This window comes from Colletotrichum destructivum, chromosome 2 (assembly GCF_034447905.1).
Source record: "Colletotrichum destructivum chromosome 2, complete sequence".
In the NCBI taxonomy this organism is placed as follows: Eukaryota; Fungi; Ascomycota; class Sordariomycetes; order Glomerellales; family Glomerellaceae; genus Colletotrichum; species Colletotrichum destructivum.
The window spans coordinates 4,323,656-4,342,556 of record NC_085897.1 but is presented as its reverse complement, the minus strand read 5'-3'; the positions used below and the strand labels follow the sequence as shown (position 1 = coordinate 4,342,556).

At 55.0% G+C, this 18,901-nt stretch overlaps 3 protein-coding genes across 3 annotated transcripts; 2 read left to right on the top strand and 1 right to left on the bottom strand.

The window, feature by feature from the left end:
- Window positions 1-1,185: 1,185 nt before the first annotated feature.
- CDEST_03520 (Putative PAZ domain, Piwi domain, ribonuclease H-like superfamily, argonaute, linker 1) lies at window positions 1,186-4,222 on the top strand (the record flags this gene model as incomplete). The annotated part of the gene is made up of 2 exons (XM_062919679.1): window positions 1,186-1,673; window positions 1,732-4,222. 2 exons carry the CDS (start codon window positions 1,186-1,188, stop codon window positions 4,220-4,222), a joined length of 2,979 nt encoding a protein of 992 aa, XP_062775730.1.
- A 1,423-nt stretch (window positions 4,223-5,645) lies between these two features.
- CDEST_03519 (Putative protein kinase-like domain superfamily, HAD superfamily) lies at window positions 5,646-9,104 on the bottom strand. The gene is made up of 4 exons (XM_062919678.1): window positions 8,326-9,104; window positions 8,016-8,209; window positions 7,476-7,938; window positions 5,646-7,386 (listed from the first exon to the last, which is right to left on the bottom strand). The coding sequence occupies exons 1-4, from the start codon at window positions 8,674-8,676 to the stop codon at window positions 5,977-5,979; spliced, it is 2,418 nt and encodes an 805-aa protein (XP_062775729.1). The 5' UTR covers window positions 8,677-9,104; the 3' UTR covers window positions 5,646-5,976.
- Window positions 9,105-14,505: 5,401 nt separating this feature from the next.
- CDEST_03518 (Putative nucleotide-sugar transporter) lies at window positions 14,506-18,687 on the top strand. The gene is made up of 4 exons (XM_062919677.1): window positions 14,506-15,610; window positions 15,668-15,808; window positions 15,867-16,197; window positions 16,257-18,687. The coding sequence occupies exons 1-4, from the start codon at window positions 15,068-15,070 to the stop codon at window positions 17,942-17,944; spliced, it is 2,703 nt and encodes a 900-aa protein (XP_062775728.1). The 5' UTR covers window positions 14,506-15,067; the 3' UTR covers window positions 17,945-18,687.
- Window positions 18,688-18,901: the final 214 nt, after the last annotated feature.

Here is an 18,901-nt window from a genome sequence, read left to right as displayed (position 1 = left end):
TACGCTTAACGCTGTTCTAAGCATCATTCACTACTCTATAACCTTCGACTCTGCTGCTCTCGCTGCATTTGCCATCTCAAATTTTGTCAGTATAGCTGGCCTCCTTCGTGCTCGTGGTCTGACTTCCGACACTGATGTCTTTGCCGACTTTAATGTCCCTACCTTCTCCAGTGTACTCGCCATCTCTGGATCACCTGAAAGCATTGGATCTGCATCCGTGCTACCATGATAGCCAAAACTTTAGTACTCTCCCAAAGTGCGCCGCTGCTAAGTAACGAGTGACATGCGTGACGCTGCGATGGCTTCAAGTGGATGTGCTGAAGATGGTGAACAGTTGTTTTCTGACGCCTGAAGACTCGCATTCATGCCATGGCCTACCTACTTACCCGCTAATGTACATGGCCATCCTCGGTTTCCATAGTTACCTTGGCTGTCGCTTTCCTCTTTTCTTCCTCCTTTCCTTCTTTCCTCCTTTCCTCCTACCCTCCTACCCTTCCCCTACAAGAGCTTTCGTACCTGCCTTGACTGCCCACCTGGCCCCTTCCCTCACATCCGACGGCCAGTCTCCCATCCCTCTGGACGACCCTATATAAAGGGACCTTTTTCTCCAGCCAAGGCTCTTTTCTTTCCTTCAACCCACACAACCAACCAACCAACCAGCTAGCTAGCTTCGGCCAACCAACTTCATTCAAGACTAAGGTAGGTCTACAACACATCCATCCACCCTCACCACTTTCATCGCACTCCTTCATACATACATACATCACCTTCTTATATTTTAGCCGGCGTCCTTCTCATCCCCCTCTTTCTCAAGCACCGCCACTTCTCATTCCCGTCCCAATTCCCACACCTGAATACCTCCACTTCTCAATCGCTGTCACCTTGAAGCAAGACCGGCTCGTGCCTTCGCGTTTGGACACTCCTGAAATTCTGACCGTCTGCTCCATTTCTTCCTTCCTTCTCATTTCCCTCTCACTTCCTTCCTTCTCCAGCCCTCACTCTGGCCCTGCCTTTTACGTTCAGTTTACAAAAGGCGTCCTTCTCCCATTCCCCTGTATTCCAACTTCTTCCCTTCTCAACAGCTTATACTGATCTCCTTGACAACAGCAACACTTCTCGGATTCATATCCAGTAATACCAGCAACAGCCACACGAGACTTCATCATCTTCAACTCAATCTACAAGATGTCTTCCACCGGACCTACCCAGCAGACCCGCGCTTCTGCCATCAACATGGACGGATCCAAAGATGGCGGCTCCCCCACCGGCGGTCGATCCCGCTCCGGCTCCCACGCCTCGCAACAGAAGGCCCCGAACCCTTTCGGTCCTTCCATGGGATTCGACCCTGCCAAGCCTCAGGGTGGTCCCGAGAAGGAACACCAGAACACCCGCATCGACCCGCCTCCCGAGTCGTTTCTCAACCCTGGCGCTTCTCCCTTCATTCGGAGACCCGGCTACAACACCGCCGGTAAGCCAGTCAACCTGGAGGTGAACCAGTTCCGTGTCAAAGAGTGGGATGACAAGAAGACCATCTTTCAATACGATGTCACCATCTCCCCGCCTCCCTTGAAGTACAATGTTGTCTTCAAGAAGTGTTGGGAGTCTCCAGCCGTCCAAGAGATGCTTAAGAAATACAAGTGTCTTTGGCTGCAAGATGGTCGAAAGCTCGCTTGGTATGTATCATCTTCTTACCACAAGGTTATGTTGAACATCTGTCTGATATATTCAAAGGTCCTCGGTTCCCATCAACCGTGGAGAGGAGCGCCTCAAGGTCGATCTCGATGAGGGAAGGCCTGTGCGACCCAATGCCAAGGCCCGCGACAATACCTTCTACTTCGTGATGAAGGAAACCAAAAGGATCAATCTGGCTGCCCTTGAGGCCTATCTCACCGGCAAAATGGATTGGGACAGCTCCGTTTTGGAGTGCATGAACTTCCTTGACCACCTTGTTCGACAGTATCCGAGCGAGCGTTTGTTGTCTATCAAGCGCAACTTTTACAACGAGCGCAACAAAAAGAGCATGGAACTCGGCGTCTGCTTGGAGGTTGTGAAGGGTGTTTACTCTTCGGTCCGGATGAACCAGTCATTCTGCAACAAGATTGGCCGCGGACTCGGTCTGAACGTTGATGTCGCCAACACTGCCTTCTGGAAGGGAAACTGCCCGCTTCACATGTTCGTCCGAGACTTTCTGGGAACTTGTGAACGAAAGTGGCAGGGCCTGAAGCCTAACGACATCGCCGAGCTCCTCAAGCCCGTTCGCCAGAAGGACCAGAACGGCCGATCCACCTTCGCCATGTCGGAGGCGTTCAAGCATCTTCGCAAGCTGGTCAAGCTCCGCTTCTCGCCCAAGCACCGTGGCAAGGAAAGCTGGGACAAGACGTATAACATCAAGGCTTTCGCTTTTGGTCAGCAGTACGGCGAGCGGGGTGCCACCGCAGACAACATTACCTTCGTCAACAATGGCGAAGAAATGACCATTGCCCAGTACTTCCAGAAGACATACGGCGTGCAGATTATGTTCCCCAACTGGCCTGTGGTTGAGACAGCAAAGGCCGGCTTCTTTCCGATGGAGGTTTGTCTCATCAAAGCCATGCAGCGGTACCCCTACAAGCTGGACCCCGATCAGACTGCTGCCATGATCAAGGCTGCGGTCACTCGGCCAACCCAGCGCAAGGCCGACATCATGGATGCAAAGAGTCAGCTGGCGTGGAAGGAAGACCCCTACCTTCGCCAATACGGCGTGGTGTTTGATGATCAGATGGCTCGAACCCAAGGCTCCCTGCTGGAGCCTCCCAAGATCCAGTACGCAAACAACATCACAAGCCCAATGTTCTCTGGCCGCTGGGATCTGCGTGGCAAGAAGTTCTGGGTTCCCAACCGGCAGCCCCTCCAGTCCTGGGGTATTGTGGTTCTGGAGAACGCATGTAACAAGGCCGCCGCCCAGGCCTTTGCGCAAACGTTCAAGCAGACATACACCGGCCACGGCGGCAAGGTTGCCAAGGACGCAGTCGTCATTGACAGTGAGATCCGCAACCACAACGTTGCCGATGCCATTGCAAAGGCATACGCGCAGATAAAGGCCTACACGAAGGCCACCCCGCAGCTTCTCTTCTGCGTGTTGAGGTTCAACAACGCTGGGTCCTACGAGCGCATCAAGAAATCTGCTGATTGCCGTTTCGGTCTTTTGACCCAGTGCGTTCTTGCGCGTCATGTCGAGAAGAACCAGGGGCAGTACCACTCCAACGTGGCCATGAAGGTCAACGCCAAGCTCGGCGGCATCACCTGTCGCATCCCTCATCCGTCGGGTCCGGCAAGCAAGGCGCCTGCCTTTTTCAAAGAGGTCACCATGATGATTGGCGTTGATGTGTCCCACGCCACGCCTGGTATCGACGCCCCTTCGATGGCCGCGATGACTATGTCCATGGATCAGGACGCAACGTTCTACTCCGCAGCCGTCGAGACCAACGGTTACCGCGTCGAGATGATGTCTCCCATCAATGCAAGAAACTTTCTCGCCCGCCTGATGCCCACGTGGCACAAGCGCATGAACCACCCAGCGCCGCCTCCTCACATCATCTACTTCCGTGACGGTGTGTCTGAAGGACAATACTCCCAGGTCCTCGAATACGAGGTCGAAACCATGAAGAAGCTGATGCAGCAGAAGTACCAGGGGCAAAAACAGCCCAAGTGGACTGTGATTGTGGCTACCAAGCGTCACCACATCCGTTTCTTCCCGCAGCAGGGAGACAAGAATGGAAACCCGCTGCCCGGTACCCTCCTGGAGCGGGAGGTGTGCCATCCCTTCTGGTGGGACTTCTACCTCTGCTCTCACGTCGCCATTCAGGGCACCGCGCGACCCGTCCACTACACTGTCCTTGTGGACGAAGCCAAGATGAACCCAAACGACCTTCAGAAAATGATCTATGGTCAATGCTACTCCTACGCCCGCTCGACGACTCCGGTCTCTCTTCATCCTGCAATCTACTACGCGGATCTTGCTTGCGGCCGCGCCCGTGCCCATGAGAATATTGCCACTTCGCAGGGCTTCCGATCCGGTCCCAAGGCTGCAGAGATGGTTGAGGAGTATGGTGCTCGTGGCCAGTCCATGTTCGAGAACGAGCGGCCCACCGAGGCCATGCAGCTCCTGCCTCTGGGCGGCGGCGGTCCGGACGCCGATCCTCAAGCGACGGAGATGTTCAAGGGCACTATGTGGTACATCTAATCAGAACGCAAAAGGATGAACAATGGAGTACATGGGCAGGTTGATGACTGAAGGGGAGAGACGATACTGGGGGCGCATATAAAGGAGAGACGAAAAGGATGGTAGTGGGAGGATGAGAAATTGCTCAGGGTTCGTTCACTGGAGGATGTTTCAGGTCTACTAGTTCCGGGTCATATATATCATGGCCTCAATCAGTGCGACATGGTAGCCGCGGCTTGGGTGAGCAGGTGGCAAAGGCCAGTTTCAACTAGATAGCGAACGTTGCCTTTCCTCACCTTTTTCTCCCCCGGTCTGCTGATTGTGAACTATGATGATGTTATGCCGTGTTTCCACGACTTGTGACTGATGATATTGAGCAAAAGATATAAGGGCGAAAGATGGGCATGTTGGTTGAAATAAATGTTGAAAGAATAACGCCAAAAATACAGAATCTTATCCATCCAGGAAAAACAACTGAACTGACGGTTGTGTAAACTAGTTACATCGTGTTCAACGAGGACATCCTTGATAGTGTGCTGTCTGGGGGCCGGGACAGTTCCAGCAGCTCGATGAGAGAGGATCCGCCAGGGCTGAGAAAAAACAGGCCTCCCATCCGGGCCGACGCAATAGAAGGCGCCGAGGTTTTTGGGCTCGGTGCGGGTCCGTTGATGATGTCCGGCCCCGGACGGGCCCCGTAACGTCTGGGACGGGTCGAGCGAGCCTTTGTCTTCCCATGCCCTCCCTTCCCCCGTTGTTGTTTGGGGGTTTCTGTCTTGTCTTGGTTGTGTGGTCTTTGGAAGGACACGTACGGGGGCTGTTTGGTCGTGAGGGTCGCCCCCGACCAGGTACGACTCCTGGGCCTCGTCGATCTTTGTGAGTATCCATACCACCGTCGCATTGCGCATTTTCTCTCGATCGGTCTTTCCGGCGGGGCCCAAAGCGATCGCCGCCGTCCATTTCGAGGCCCGACCGGGGGGCCTTGGGTCCTTCGCGCCAAAAGACTCCCACACGTCCAGATGGGCGGACTTCCCCCCCCCCCCCCCCCCGCCAAGTCCCGATGGACAGAGGCAGCGAAAACGGAGAGGGCGGCGTTGGTTCCGGCAAGATAGGAAGAAGAAGAAGAAGAAGCCCGATCAACCCATCATTCGAGAGAGAACCTCAACGCATCCCCGTTTCCCCATTTGTCTTGGCCAAATGCGGGTTGAGTGACCCCCAGATAGATTATCTTGTCCTTCTCTCGACCCAAAGCCAACATATTGACACACCATATCTCCAGACGGGAGGAGGGGGAGAGGGGGGCGAGGGCCACGAGAACTCGTGGATAGCCCATTGAGGTTGGCTCAGTCAGTATCAAGCTGCTCATATGTGTCCGGCCTGCGCATCTGCAACATCAACGCAGCATCTTTGACCTTCGACCATGTCATTGGGGCAGGCACATGCAAAGTTCCTTACAAAGTAATGTGATTTCTTGATATGGTCATACATGAGCTTCGTAGACTTGAGAGTAAAATAACGTTACAACCCGACGACCGACGAAACGCTTTCCTTGTCCCTTAAAAAACCACGGCGCAAATCTAACAGATGATATTTTCCCGCATCGAGCTGATGCGACGAGACTCCACATGAGCTCTCCGCTTTCCCTTCCTAGTAAGCTCTGGCCCCACGACACAGCGACTCCACCCCCACCGTCGTATCCTATCGGTTCGATTGTTCGGTGTAACATGAACCGTAAACATTGCGTTAACACCATCTCCCATGACACCGCCATCGCAGATCTACTGTTTCGTGGTGACGACGACGTTGGGGATGGACAGATTCTCCCCCTTGCCGGAAACGATAGGCATCTCGCGGGCCTTCTCATCAGAGCCAAAGTTGGAGCTCGCCCGCCGGCTGAGCGTGACGCCTGCCGTAGAGCGCGCACCGGGGCCGTAGTTGATGTTGCTGGCCTTGTCGAGAGTCTCCTTGCACATGCGCAGAAAGACGGCGCCCAGCTCCGGCCGGTGTAGAGGAATGAGACTAAAGAAGAGGGAGGCAGTGATGCGGAAGAGAGTCTTGCGGTGCAGGCGGACAGAATACGTCTCCTCGAGGAAGGTGAAGAAGTACTCCTGCAGATTCTCAAGGAGGTCCGAGTCGGCCTCATCGAGAAGGGGTTGGTCAACGTCCAGGGCGCCGCGCAGGTCGTGATTGTTAGCGCTCATGAAGAGAATGTGGTCGTAGCCGCAGAGGGACTGCAGAACCTTGCCGAGATCGTAGTGAATGTCACCCTCGGGGGTTAGAGTGTTCTCGAGCTGGCAGCGCACGTCGATGAAGCTGACGAGCTTCTCGTCCTTGGAGAGAATGGCGTTACTGAAGACGGGGTCACCGTGGATAACCTGAGCGTGCACGCCCTTCTCCTCAGCCTCGTACGTGTCGAGGAACTCGTTGATACGGGCGAATAGGGAAGCGGCAAGGGGACCGAGAGCATCGTACTTCTCCTGGTGCTGGTAGTACCGAGAGCGGAGCTTCGAGCCGTAGTTTGCGTAAATGTTGACACGGTGGTTCGCCCGCGCCAGGGAGTGCTCCTCAAACTTCTTCTCCAGAGCGCTGGGGATGTTGAGGGTAGCCTTGTCGGTGCTGGCCGTGGTGTGAACAGAGTGGAGAGCCTTCAACAAGGAGATGAGGCGGCCCTTTGTAATCGAGCGACCGACCAGAAGGTGGGAGAAGGTCAAGCCACGGCGGTTCTCCATGGTGATGTTGTACGTGGTCGTGTCGGGGATGTAGTCGACGTTGTAAACGGTGGGGAAGATGTGAGCAATCTCGGCGGGCATGTGGGAGTAGAAGAAGAGCTCGCCGAGGATATTCTCCGACTTGCTCGACTTGATCACCTTGTCGCCGATGATCTGGATGGTGTTGAAGTCGCGCGCAGCGATCATGCCGGCCTTCTTCGCCTCCTCTGCGGTTCCGGCATCGGGCCCAATCAGTGCGGCGGGATCGTGCTCGTCCAGAAGCCAGCCAATTTCACGCATGGTATCCAAGTTGGCATTGACAGCCAGATCATCAACGTAGACGTCGGCATAAGGCTTGCCGAAGTGGATGTCGTGATAAGGAATTTCGTACTTGGCCAACTGGGCAAATGTGACAGGGCCAACGTCCGCAAGGACGGAACCCAGGTTTCCGTGATGTGTCCGCATGCGACGGGCCGTTTGCTGGATATAAAGTCAGCGAGTCTCTTCTTTCTTTCCCCCTGTACACGCACTCTCCTCTCTGCTTCGCCAAATGCCAAGGCCCGACTTACAATGATAATGTAGTGGCCTGCGTTGTACAGCTGCTGCACAAGGCGGATGTTCTTTTCAATGGGAGGGCAGGTGGAGTAGTCCCCGGCCACAGCGGGGACGCCGACCAAGGTCATGTCGAGGTCGAAGCAGAAGCGGCGTTTCTTCAGCTTGATGGGAAGGTTGGAGGTGTCTGTCTTCAGCAGCTTCAGGAGGTCCTTGAGCTGCTCGGGCGTGCCGACAACGCTGAAATCCTTGGTGCTAACGGGCATGCCCAGGTAGGGGACACCGTTCTGGATCATGAGAGCGATCATCTGCGAGGTGTAGTACTCGCCCACCTCGGAGCCGTCGGGCCTCTTCATGTCGAGGTTCTCAGCCGCCCACGACTTGAGCTGACCGGCAGAGGGGAAGACGTATGCGCCCGTGTTCGCCTTGTTGGAGATAGCCTTCTTCTCCTGGATATCGACGATGCGCTCCAAGCCGTCCCTATCAAGGCACTCTGTTAGGCGTGTTCTTGGGGGACGAGAGAAACTCCCGTGCCGCGCTCGCCCGGCTTTACTTACTTGGTAGGCTCCGTCTTGATGTATGAGAAAATGGGCTTGTCGCCGACATCGGGGAAGTAGAAGCAGCCGCCATGGCCCTTTGGCATGTTGCGAATGTCCTGGAGGACATCGGCCCAGTAGATGGTGTCGCAATCAAGGGAAACCGTCTTGCGCTCGAGATGCTTCTTGGTCATGCTCTGTGTGACGATGTAGAGCTGCAGGGGCGAGAGCCGGTCAGCGATGCGCTCCCCCACGTTGGCATTGCCCCTCGTCGGTTGGCGAAGTGTGCGACGAGGGAGAGTTCGGAAGCAGGGGGGGAACTTAAACTTACCGTCTCGCTGGCACCCTTGGTCTGATGGCGCAAGCGCAGCAGCCTGAAGTCGATCTTGGAGAAGGTCTTGCTCACGAGCTGGCCGATTCTAAACTCGTCGTCGACCTCCTCGTTGATGGCCATCCACAGGGTGTCGCCGGGCTTGAGGCTTAGGTTGTCAATGAGCCACAGCAGCATGGGCCGGCCGACGATGTTGATGAGGGGCTTCGGGTAGCGGTAGCCTTCCTTTGCGAAGCGGGAGCCAATGCCGCCGATAGGAATAATGACGTTGATGGGCTCATGGTTGACTTCGCCATTGGCGGCGGAGGCAGCAGCAACGCCGTTGGCAGCTGCTTTCGTCAAGGGAGCCATTGCGATGGGCGAGGAGGATCAACGGCTGTTGGGCTTTTGAGTGCGGTGTGCGCCGCCTGCGAAAGAGAGTGGCGAGATGATATCGGGAACGTTGTCGCAAAGGTCAAGGTGAGAGCGAGCGCGGGAGTGGCAGACAGAATATTGCGAGCGATGGGAATGTCTCTGGTTGGACCTTTGGGGTGGAACCGTGGCGGTGAGACTGCTGCGCAGCCGAGAAACAACTGAAGGTCCTGATCTCTATTTCTAGCGAGGGTTAGACGGAGAAAGACAGAATGCGAGAGTACAGGCTTCCAAGCCAACACGCTTCGAAGACAAGACGGAGAAAAGTGAGGCTTATGGAGAGAAACTGCAAGTCGCATGAGCTCAAGAGAAAATGGCCGGTCGACAAAGGGGGGTAGGAGTCCCTTCTCTCCCACCTCAAGGTAGGTACCTAGCAAAAAGAGGATACGTACGCAAAAAGGTAAGGAGGGTAAAGGCCGAGCAGGGCAAGGGGGTGGAGGTAATGTCAGGGTCGTGGAGTTCGTATCCTGGTAGCGACGACAAGCAACAGTAACTAGGCAGGTAGGTAGGTACCTGGTGGATGCGAGTGATCTCGCCCTCTAAAGCGGATACGTTACGTTGGGAGGTACCAACAGAAAGAAACGAATTCTTTTATTCCATTTCTGACACCCGCACCTTGAGCTCGGGTCTTTTTGAAGCGAGAAAAAGTCGGCTTGGATGTAGGTTTCTTTTTTTTTTTTTTTTTTTTGAACCAAAGTCTCCAATAGCGAACAGATGCAACGCGGGCACGGCAGCGGCCCCCAAACCCCATTAGGGAACCGGCGAGCTACCTCTGGACGCCCGGTTTCCGTACCTGCTGGGCACTGCCCCTCCATTCCCTTAGCATCGAATAGAACCTGACTGGGATGATGGGGCTGCTTTTCCCCAGCTTCAGGGGTCCCTTTCTATTTTTTTTTTTCCATCTTGCTGTCTCTCCCGCTCTTGCGAGTCTCAGTCGTATCTACCGCCGCTCGTCTGTGACTTGGACGCGGGTAGGGCGCCAATGACTTACGTCGGCGAGAAACCCCCATCGCTTCAGTCAACACGCAAGTCAAACAGGAGGCGGGCGTTCAATCAAAAAAGAAGAAGGGAGGAAGGGGCAGTGTAGAGCACTTAGCACATACAAGTGGCGGCCTGGACTGATGTGTCTGATGAGCAGCGATTGCCAATTGGGCATCGGCTGGGGCATGGTCTTCTAGGCCGGCGAGATGGGCTTTGGACGTGGAGCCGGTCAAGTTTCCCCGGCCAGGACAGTTAGCGCAGATAGTCATGGGCACTGTTCTTCAAATCCTTGCACGAAGGAGAGCAGCCCCCCCGGACCGGCCCAGAATGTCAAAGGGCCCCCTGGCCTGGTGGGCTTGTGCCCGGCTCCCCAAGCCTCCCTAGGCCTGTCTAGTCGCGCCTGGATCCAAAGCTGCTGGATGTGGATGATGGATAACCAGTCATGGCCATGACCTTCCTCATCACCTCTTTTTGATTCCAAGTATCCGTATTTTCCTACCTTCTTTTCTTCTTGTTCATTTATCTATCCCCTCTTCCCTTCATCTGTCTCCTCGGCTGCCTCAACTGTCCACCGCTCTCTTCGGACTCTCTCGTCTGGCGCAGCACGTGGGGGGCCTTTCTCCGCGTTGGAAACCCCATCGCCCCATTCCCGCGCAAAAGGTTTGGTTGCGCAGGAGTCAGGGGTGCGTCTTATTCATGACCCAGCCTGGTTGGCGGCCATTGGGGCCATTTCTTTGGTCTTATGTCTGGCAATTGTGCGGCGTAGCCACGACGGGCAAATATACACGTGTGATCGCGATCAGACCGTCGATTATTTTGTGAGGAGGGTAAGGGAATCTCGCGACTCTTGATCGTTGTTGACATCATCGAGTGTCGACACCAGACGAAATGAACCTTCTCCTTGCCATTGCCAAGTGAGCACGTCTCGAACCCGGCGATTTGATGCCTCACTGCGCTGTCTCACTTCTTCGGCCTGGGTTCGGGAGCCAGAAACTCAACACTTGGGACGAATGCAGAAAGGATGAGCCAACCCTGCGGCGGTGGGGGGGGCAGCGGCGGAAATGAATGAAAATCAAGCACCAGTGGCAGCGTGGCAGAGCTAAGAAAGCTGCGGGTACATGCATCGCATCCTAGCTGCCCACTGGTGCCCGGCCGGGGCCAGCAGCTGGTCCGTTGCACCAGGTTGCCCTCATGCCATCAGCCTTGCGTTGGATTGGCGGAGACGCAGGGGCGCAGAAAGAAGAGGAGGAGGGGCAGTCAGCATGAGATACAGGGGTTCGCATGTGTGCGTGAGTCTCGAGAGGCTTAGGCATTGGCGCTGAAGTAAGCGCATCTGGACCGTCCTTCGCACTGTATTGCAGTTGAGTGGGATTAGAATTGGGTTTGATGGATGGAAACCACGAAATGAGCCGATGATGAAAGAGCCGTCAAAGTTTATCGGGTTTTGTTTCCGAGTTCAGAGAGGGGGGCGCTGCTCATTTCGACCTGCAGCTGCTCGAAAAACAGGTACTGATGAGACAAAGTTTGACAGGTTGCGCCTTGGCTTGTCTGTCACAATATTGTGTAGTTGATATTCTTCGTTGTATGTTGTATCCCTAAGTACTCAGGAGGTGAGCGCGCAATGTCACCATGTCCAAGCGATCCATAGGCCCGGACGCAATTTTGTGGAAAGAGTACAGGTCAAAGTCGGCCAGACTGATTGAGTAGACACTCGCACTATTGATCGTCCCGGGCAGCATGCCGCAATTGTTGGGCACAACGGTGTCGAAGTTCCGATTAAGATAGCCGCGGAAGATGGTGGCGGCCACCGAAAAAGGAAGAAAAAAAAAAGCGCATGGACCGACCCGACCGAGAGGCTTTTGGGGATATGGCGGCCGTTCTGCGACAAAGGAGCATCAAAGAGGGAAACCGCCAAAGAGGCACTGCGTTGCAACATAGGCCGCCATCGAGGTATCCTCTGAAACAGCGTGCTTGACTCGTAGGGGCTTGTCTGGCGATCATGGCCCAACGCCGAGTTGGCAGACAGGCCCAGACGGACTCTATCATTCGGGAAGGGTGCCAAAATTCTTTCTGACGATCCCCGGGGCTACCGAGCGACGGGTAACTAATCAAGGACAGATGCTGGGGGCATCCGGGGAATTTCCCCAGCAAGTCCTTGTCCAGATAAAGTTATGTGGTATGTTTCATTCTTCAGGGAGGATTCCTGCCTCACTTTTGTCCCTTCTGTCACCGTCCACGGGGTGTCCTGGTGACCGTCTCTGCCTCGCCAAGTCCCAAGACTCGCGTCTCGTGTTACAGACATGGCGGAACAGGAGCGAGCCAAGCAAGAGACAGCGAGGCATATGGCCGAGGAGGGTAAAGGACGAAGACAAGAGAAGACGAACTGGAAGTCCGAGTGAGTCTCTTTGCGACGGATGAGGCTCTGCGTCTGAGCAGCCGGTGATGTTCGTGCCTCGTGCCGTGGTTGTGTGCTGTCGCGCTAATGCCCGTCCGTGTCATCGAGACTGTGCGATGCATCGCATGCTTCTCGAAGGGTGTTGAGCAGTGAAATGAAGACTGTAAGAGAGAAAGTAAATAGACACAGGCCGGCCGTTAAGGTTTAATCAGTGGGACGGCACGCTATGCAGTCATGGCACGCATGGCAGGGCTGTGCTGGCGACGAGTCTTCTCTATTTCCTCGTTCTCTTATTTTCGGTCTTTGACGTCGTGACGACTTGAGTACCCACCCACACAAGCATATCTTCCGGAGGATTGAGAGACTGAAGTCGACCCCCGGAGTGCATCAGAAAATAGAAGCACATAAGAGATAACACCGTAACTCTCCCACCTCTCTTCTTTCCTTATTGCATTCGCGTATTTATATACGGTATTTTGACAGCGGCGCAGGGTTGTGCAGGGGGGCCACTCAGCGGGACCCAGTGCTGAAAACGAGTGGATGCAACAAGCATTGGCATTGACATTGGACTGCAGATGGGCCAAGAAGCTGCATAGTTTAAAAAATATATTGGTGATCAAAGTCTGAAAGGGCCGACTGAGAAACTACGAGACACTTACACGTGTACTATGTTCCCGTGAGGGCGGGCTGCCAGTTGAGACCTGCGACTATGAGATGGTCTTCGTGCTCCCTTGGGCCGTATTCCTTTTCTCTTCCATCGCGGCCGCCAATCTCAGCATGCCTGGTTGAGGGAGCAACAAGCAATTCTTCACTCGCCTGACTGCATCGACGCCATCTGCCTTGGCTCCTGTGCCACCTCGCAAGAGAATCCACCAGCAAGGGGCAAGGGAGCAAGACAAGCAAGCTAATGCGCTGCCGAGGTCCTCGCGTTACGGACCCGACCACTGAGAAATGCGCCCAGCAAAGATGATGCGACGGGCTCTCTCCCGAAGGCTTCGATTTCCGTAGCGAGCGATGCCGAGCAAAGCGAGAAGGCATTGTAACGGATGCCCTCACTGCGACGCTTAATTAACACTATTTGATTGATGGATAGATTGTGGGAGACAAGCAAAATACTGTGCAGTTCGCACATTGCAAGGGGCAAAGCGTGCCTTGATGACGGGCTCGGAGTACAGTAGTAGTAGGGAACCCACTTCACAGCACGTGTGGGAAAGCCTGCTAACCCCAAGCTGGACATGGCTGCTATCTGCTAGCTCCAGGGGAAAGCTCACCCCTATAATTGGTCCAATCGCACGGTTAACCACCTTGTCAAAGGAAGAGAAAAGGAAAAGCGTGCTACAACCGGCAACTGCAGGGTCGAAAACAACATCTTCGAGTCTGTCGCGACACAGTTGATGAACAACACAACACGTACGAAGAGACACCAGGCTGCAGTTGAGTGAGGGCCGCATTTGGCATACACCCCTTACGTTGTCAGTCGGCCAGAAATGGTCCCGTTTTGGTTGCCAATTTAGACTCTGGCTGACGGCAATAATCTTGAGTTTCGCTTACCCCCTTTTCCTGCAGCGGCACATCCATAGGCGGCATGCACGGGACCATCAGACAATCAGGGCAACTTGCACCTGTTCGTATCAAGTACCACACTGGATCTCTGGAGTAAGGAGGGCTGCCAGCCCCCAAGAGGTGTGTGTGTGTGTGTGACCGCATCGGCTGTGCAACTGCCAGTCTCATCGACCCTTCAAAGAACATGGCCTGAGGCTACCTTTGCATCAGCACAGGCTTGACCGCATCGCTGTGACACTGGTGTCCTGGCCTGGCCATCGTTTTGTGACCGTTCCAATATCAGAAATCCCATATCACAGTGCGTTACCTGGAGCCTCCACTCCAGGGGCTAGGTCGTCTCTTCATCAAGAAGGGTTCAAACTACCTACTTAGGACTAGGTAGGCAGGCAGATTCTCAGCATTTTACCTGGGCTCCTAGCGGCCCTTCATCCACTGGCAGACGGCACCAAGCGGTTGGTGTGTTATCGATATGCCCAATGAGAGACGACGGTGCTATTTTCACTTCATCGCCCCCCACAAGCATCTTGGATCCTTGGGCCATCCCCTTCTGCTGGAACTTCTGGGCTGGCCCCAACTCCAATGTTCTCCATCGAAAGAGACAGAGAGGTGATACGGGCGAAAGAACCTCGGAAGCACTAGTACTGTACGGATACACCCGATTTGCATGGACCAGGACGGGGAGGTCTGTCAGCAAATCGACTGGACCCTTCTGAGAGATCTACATCCATGTAGGTACCTAGGTACGTAGAAAGCGAACAACCCGAGTAGACACTGTGCGCTACCTCAATGGCCCCTTCGCCTCACCCCTTCACAGTTCGTTCCGCCGTCCCCTTGCTTCGACTGTGGCTGGTTTCTGCTCTCTCGCTCCCCCCCGTTCCTCCCGCTGCATCTCGTTTCTGTCTATCGCATTCTTTACTCCTCCGACCTCCAACCTTCTCCCGTGGATTCGTTCCCCTTTGAACGACCTAACGACGTTTATCCAGTCTGCGATCCTGACTTAATCGCTCAACAGGACAAATCGCGCCTCTAACCTTCTCGAACCACCCCTCCGCGAACCGGTCGACAAACACAGTGAGCTCACCGACAGAGTCGCGATACGCATGTCGACCGCGGTAGTCCTGCGAGCGTCATTCCCCCACCCCTAGGAAACCTAAACGCAAACGAGTCCTTCCTTTCCAACGCCGCTGCAGCACCACCCAGACAGACACTACCGCCAGTCACTGTTCAGACTGCTAGTCTTCAGATCTTCGGCTTTGTCCCGCTTGCCGCCAACTCCGTCGACGCTCGCTTCGCATAATCCTGCCGACCGACCTCGATCGCTGCCATCCCTCAAGCCAAACTGAGCCATCCGCCAGACACAGAACCGCATCCCAGCGGCTGGTTGTCACCAACATGTTACGACACGGGAGTATACTGGGGTTCTTCCTCAAGCCTCTAGGATGGATCCCCAGCGGCCCTCAGCAAGCCGCCTACGCCGCCGCCCTCGGCCTCGTCGCCATCCAGGTCGGTATTGGCATCATCATGAAGATCTCCCAGACCGGCGGTTCGTATTCTTTTTCCCCGTCGGCGTCTGTCACCATTTCCGAGTTCTTCAAGATGGTCCTGTCCACCATCTTCTTCTACAACGAATGCAAGCGTAGGGTCGCCGATGGCATCCGCCCGTCGACCCGCGGGGGTGGCACCGGCTACTCTTCGCTTGCTACTTCAGAACTTCCCATGAATGAGAGGAGCAGTCTGGATGAAAAACGAGAAGAGGAAGGATTGAGTGGCAGTGCCAGCTCCTCGAGCAACAGCAACGCCGTCGAGAAGCACACCGGCCCTCTGCAGCCGCTCGACTTGAGGACCTACTGGAGCTACATCCGTGGAGAGGTGACCAGAGACGTCCGATATGGCTTCTGCAACCTGGCCCTGTTTTACGTTCTCATCAACAACTCGGTACGTTCTGCCTGTCTGCCGACCCTTTTTCATCTTCACCGTCACTAATCCGTCCAGATTTTCGTCAGCTACAAGATGGCCGACCCCGGTACGATTCAACTGACCAAGAGTGGTGTCACCTTCATCACCGCTCTGGTCATGATTGCGACCCTGAATACCAAAATTTCTAAGATTCAGTGGATCGCCATTCTGATGCAGGTGAGTCTTGCACCATCGTGGTACTCGACGGCTTGGTCTCGTCTCTGACATTTGCTAGATTTGCGGTCTGTCTGTGACACAGTACAACCCTCAGACGGGCACGACCTACCCGTTCAGCACGTACTTCATCCTGCTCTTCCAGGTCTTCCTGAGCGCGTCCTCGGGCGTGTACAACCAGGCTCTGCTCAAGACTGACGACTCGAGCTTGCACGCCGACAACATGATCCTTTACGGTGCCGGTGCCACCATGAACCTTTTATGCCATCTGGTCATCAAGGCATTGAAGGCCGACGAGCCGGGCTTCTTTGAGGGCTACAACAGCTTTGGCGCTATCATGGTCATTGTCAGCAATGTCTTCATTGGCCTTGCCATCACTGCCGTCTACAAGTGTAAGTTGGCTACGACGGACCTCTCTCCCGCGCGTAGGTATGTTTGCTGACTCGTCCAGACGCCGATGCCGTCATCAAGTGCTTCGCCACTGCCGTCGCGACCGGCATTCTCCTCTACGTCTCGCCTCTACTATTCGGAACCAATCTCAGCTTCCTGGTTCTGCCCGGTACTGTTGTCGTCTTCGTTGCCTCGTGGCTGTACATGGACAACCCGCCTCCTAAGGATCCCAACCCTCCTACCGCCAACGAGCCCCAGAAGATGTCACTGTTCAACAAGATGGCAGCTGTCGCCAAGAAGTTCAACAAGATCTTCCTCGCCGTTGCCACCTTTATTACGGTTCTCATTGTGGCGTTTCTGACCATGTCGGAGGCCAAGATGCCCGATTTTGCCAAGGATGGAGGCTCGGCATCGCCATCGCCCGCCGGGCCGAAGCCCGTCACCGGCACCGAGAGCAAGGTCGAGTCGCCCTTCAAGAACACTATGGCCATGATCCGATGGAACTCTGCGCGCCCTGAGCGGATTCCCATGCTGCAGAAGTACGAGCCGTTCTTCCACACCGTGCACATCTCGATGCCGAACATGTTCCAGGGGGAGGATCCTGAATTCCACAACCTGACTCACGACCAATTCCCTGGAACCTTCACTGTCTATAAGCAAGTGGCCCGCACCATGAAGCTCATTTTGGACACAGCGCCCGAGATCGACGGACTGATGTACTATCACTTCGACGCCTGGATTGACCCCCTCGCCTGGACCGGCATGAATCCCTACAATATCCACTTCCCCTCCGTCATCGACACGGCTCCGCCATCCCACGGCGGGCCCGAGTACATGTGCCTCACGGATATCAAGAACTACAACTGGTGGGGATGGGGACAAGACTTCCACCGCACCTCTATGGCGGCGTCTGCAGTGGTAGACAATTTCGACCTCGACTACAAAATCCGGCGGGACGAGTGGTGTGTTGGCTGGAGTGACATCTACTACATTCCCCGACGATTCTTTGCCGACTACATCTTCCTGTCCGAGATCTTCGCCGGCTTTGGAGTCTTCCACGAGGTTGCCATTCCCACGATCGTGCACATTATCGACCAGAGTCGCCGGCGCAACCCGTACCGGTCCATCATCGACCGCCTTAGTGACTGCTGGGGTAATTGCTGCAGCTCCAACCCTAAGATCCGTGACGTGCTCGGTGCTCGGTGCGGTCACCGTCTCAACTATTTGGAAGAGGGGCCGACCAACGCGTTCTACGACAAGCTTGACGCCCAGGCCTCCATTCTCGGCCAGTCTCTCAACTCGACCAAGTATGCCATGACCAGCAGCGATGCCGCTCACCTTTTTGACAGCGCAGCCTTGGCAAGCATCAATAACGGCGAAGCAAAGAAGGTCGCGCCCGCGAATGACGACGCTCTGGAAGACGACCAGCGAGCGGATAAGTTGGCTGCGGAGAAGGCTAAGCAAGAGAAGGAAATGCTGAAGAATGAGCATGCACCCGTCGACAAGACAGAGAAGCCCGGCGACCCTAAGGCCGATCCGGCCAAGATTACTCCTCCCCCGCCTCCCTCGGACGACAAAACAGCGAAGCCGAAGGACGCCAAGGAGGGCGATAAGAAGGAAGAGGACAAGAAGGAGGGTGACAAGAAGGTTGACCCGAACGACGCACTCAGGGAAGCAGACCGGGATGCGGACGTGAAGCGGAGGTTACGACGGGAGGTTGTGGCTGCCGTCGCTGGACTAGGCTACTAAATACCCCGGATATACCCACCTGCCTTCCTTTTTTATTGTATCCTTTATTCCTATCCGGCGGCGCTTTTCCCTTGTTCATCGCGGCACACATTCTGAGGAGAACGGGTGCCCGGAGCCCGGGGCCAGGAGTCTGCCAATAGATTTGGTAGGCCCCGCAGATGCCCCGAGAGCTCGGCTGATTCGACATGGAACACACGAGACATGACACCAGAAGCAGCAGTGATTGACCGGCTATATACAGCTAGCCAGCCAGTAGATATTTCCCTTGACATGATAGCGGCACGGCGATCCGGGTGTGTGTGTGTATGTGTATTTTACTATTCGGCATGCATGCATATGGGTCTGTGATTTTCCGGATTTGGTACGATATAGACTTGTCAAACATTGTTATGAAGTAAGACAGTTCTTCTTTTTGGCATCAGGAGATGGCACGTATTCGCTCAGGGTCTACGGGCAGCCAAGGATGGGACGCCGCGATCCGAGAGCGAATCTATTAGCGTCAGATATACACATGTAATGAAAAGAACTTATATTGTTTTCCACGGGTGCGCTACGGGAATTTCTGCTCGTCAGACACGCAATATAGACAAAGAGGAAGCTGGCTCGAATGCGGATTCGCCGCTGGGTTTCTGGTAACATGGTACGAGCACTCCCACGGCATACTCCACGGCCTTCTGATCCATCCCTGCTGGAGTGGCCAATGTGTTGGCCCTGCGGTATACTCACATTTTCTTGGCAACTCCAAACGATGCGGCGGTCGTTTCCAGATAGGAGCACAGAGGATGACGTGTGCGTAACGGCCGGCGGTTTTTCTCGATCGGCCCCATTTGGGCTAAACATGCCGGACCGCAACACTTGTCTGTTCCTCGGCCCCTCCTTATTTTGTCTATTGTTGTCGATGGGGGCGAGGGATGGCGGCGTTGCTGATAACAACGATACTCACTCACGTAAGCATGT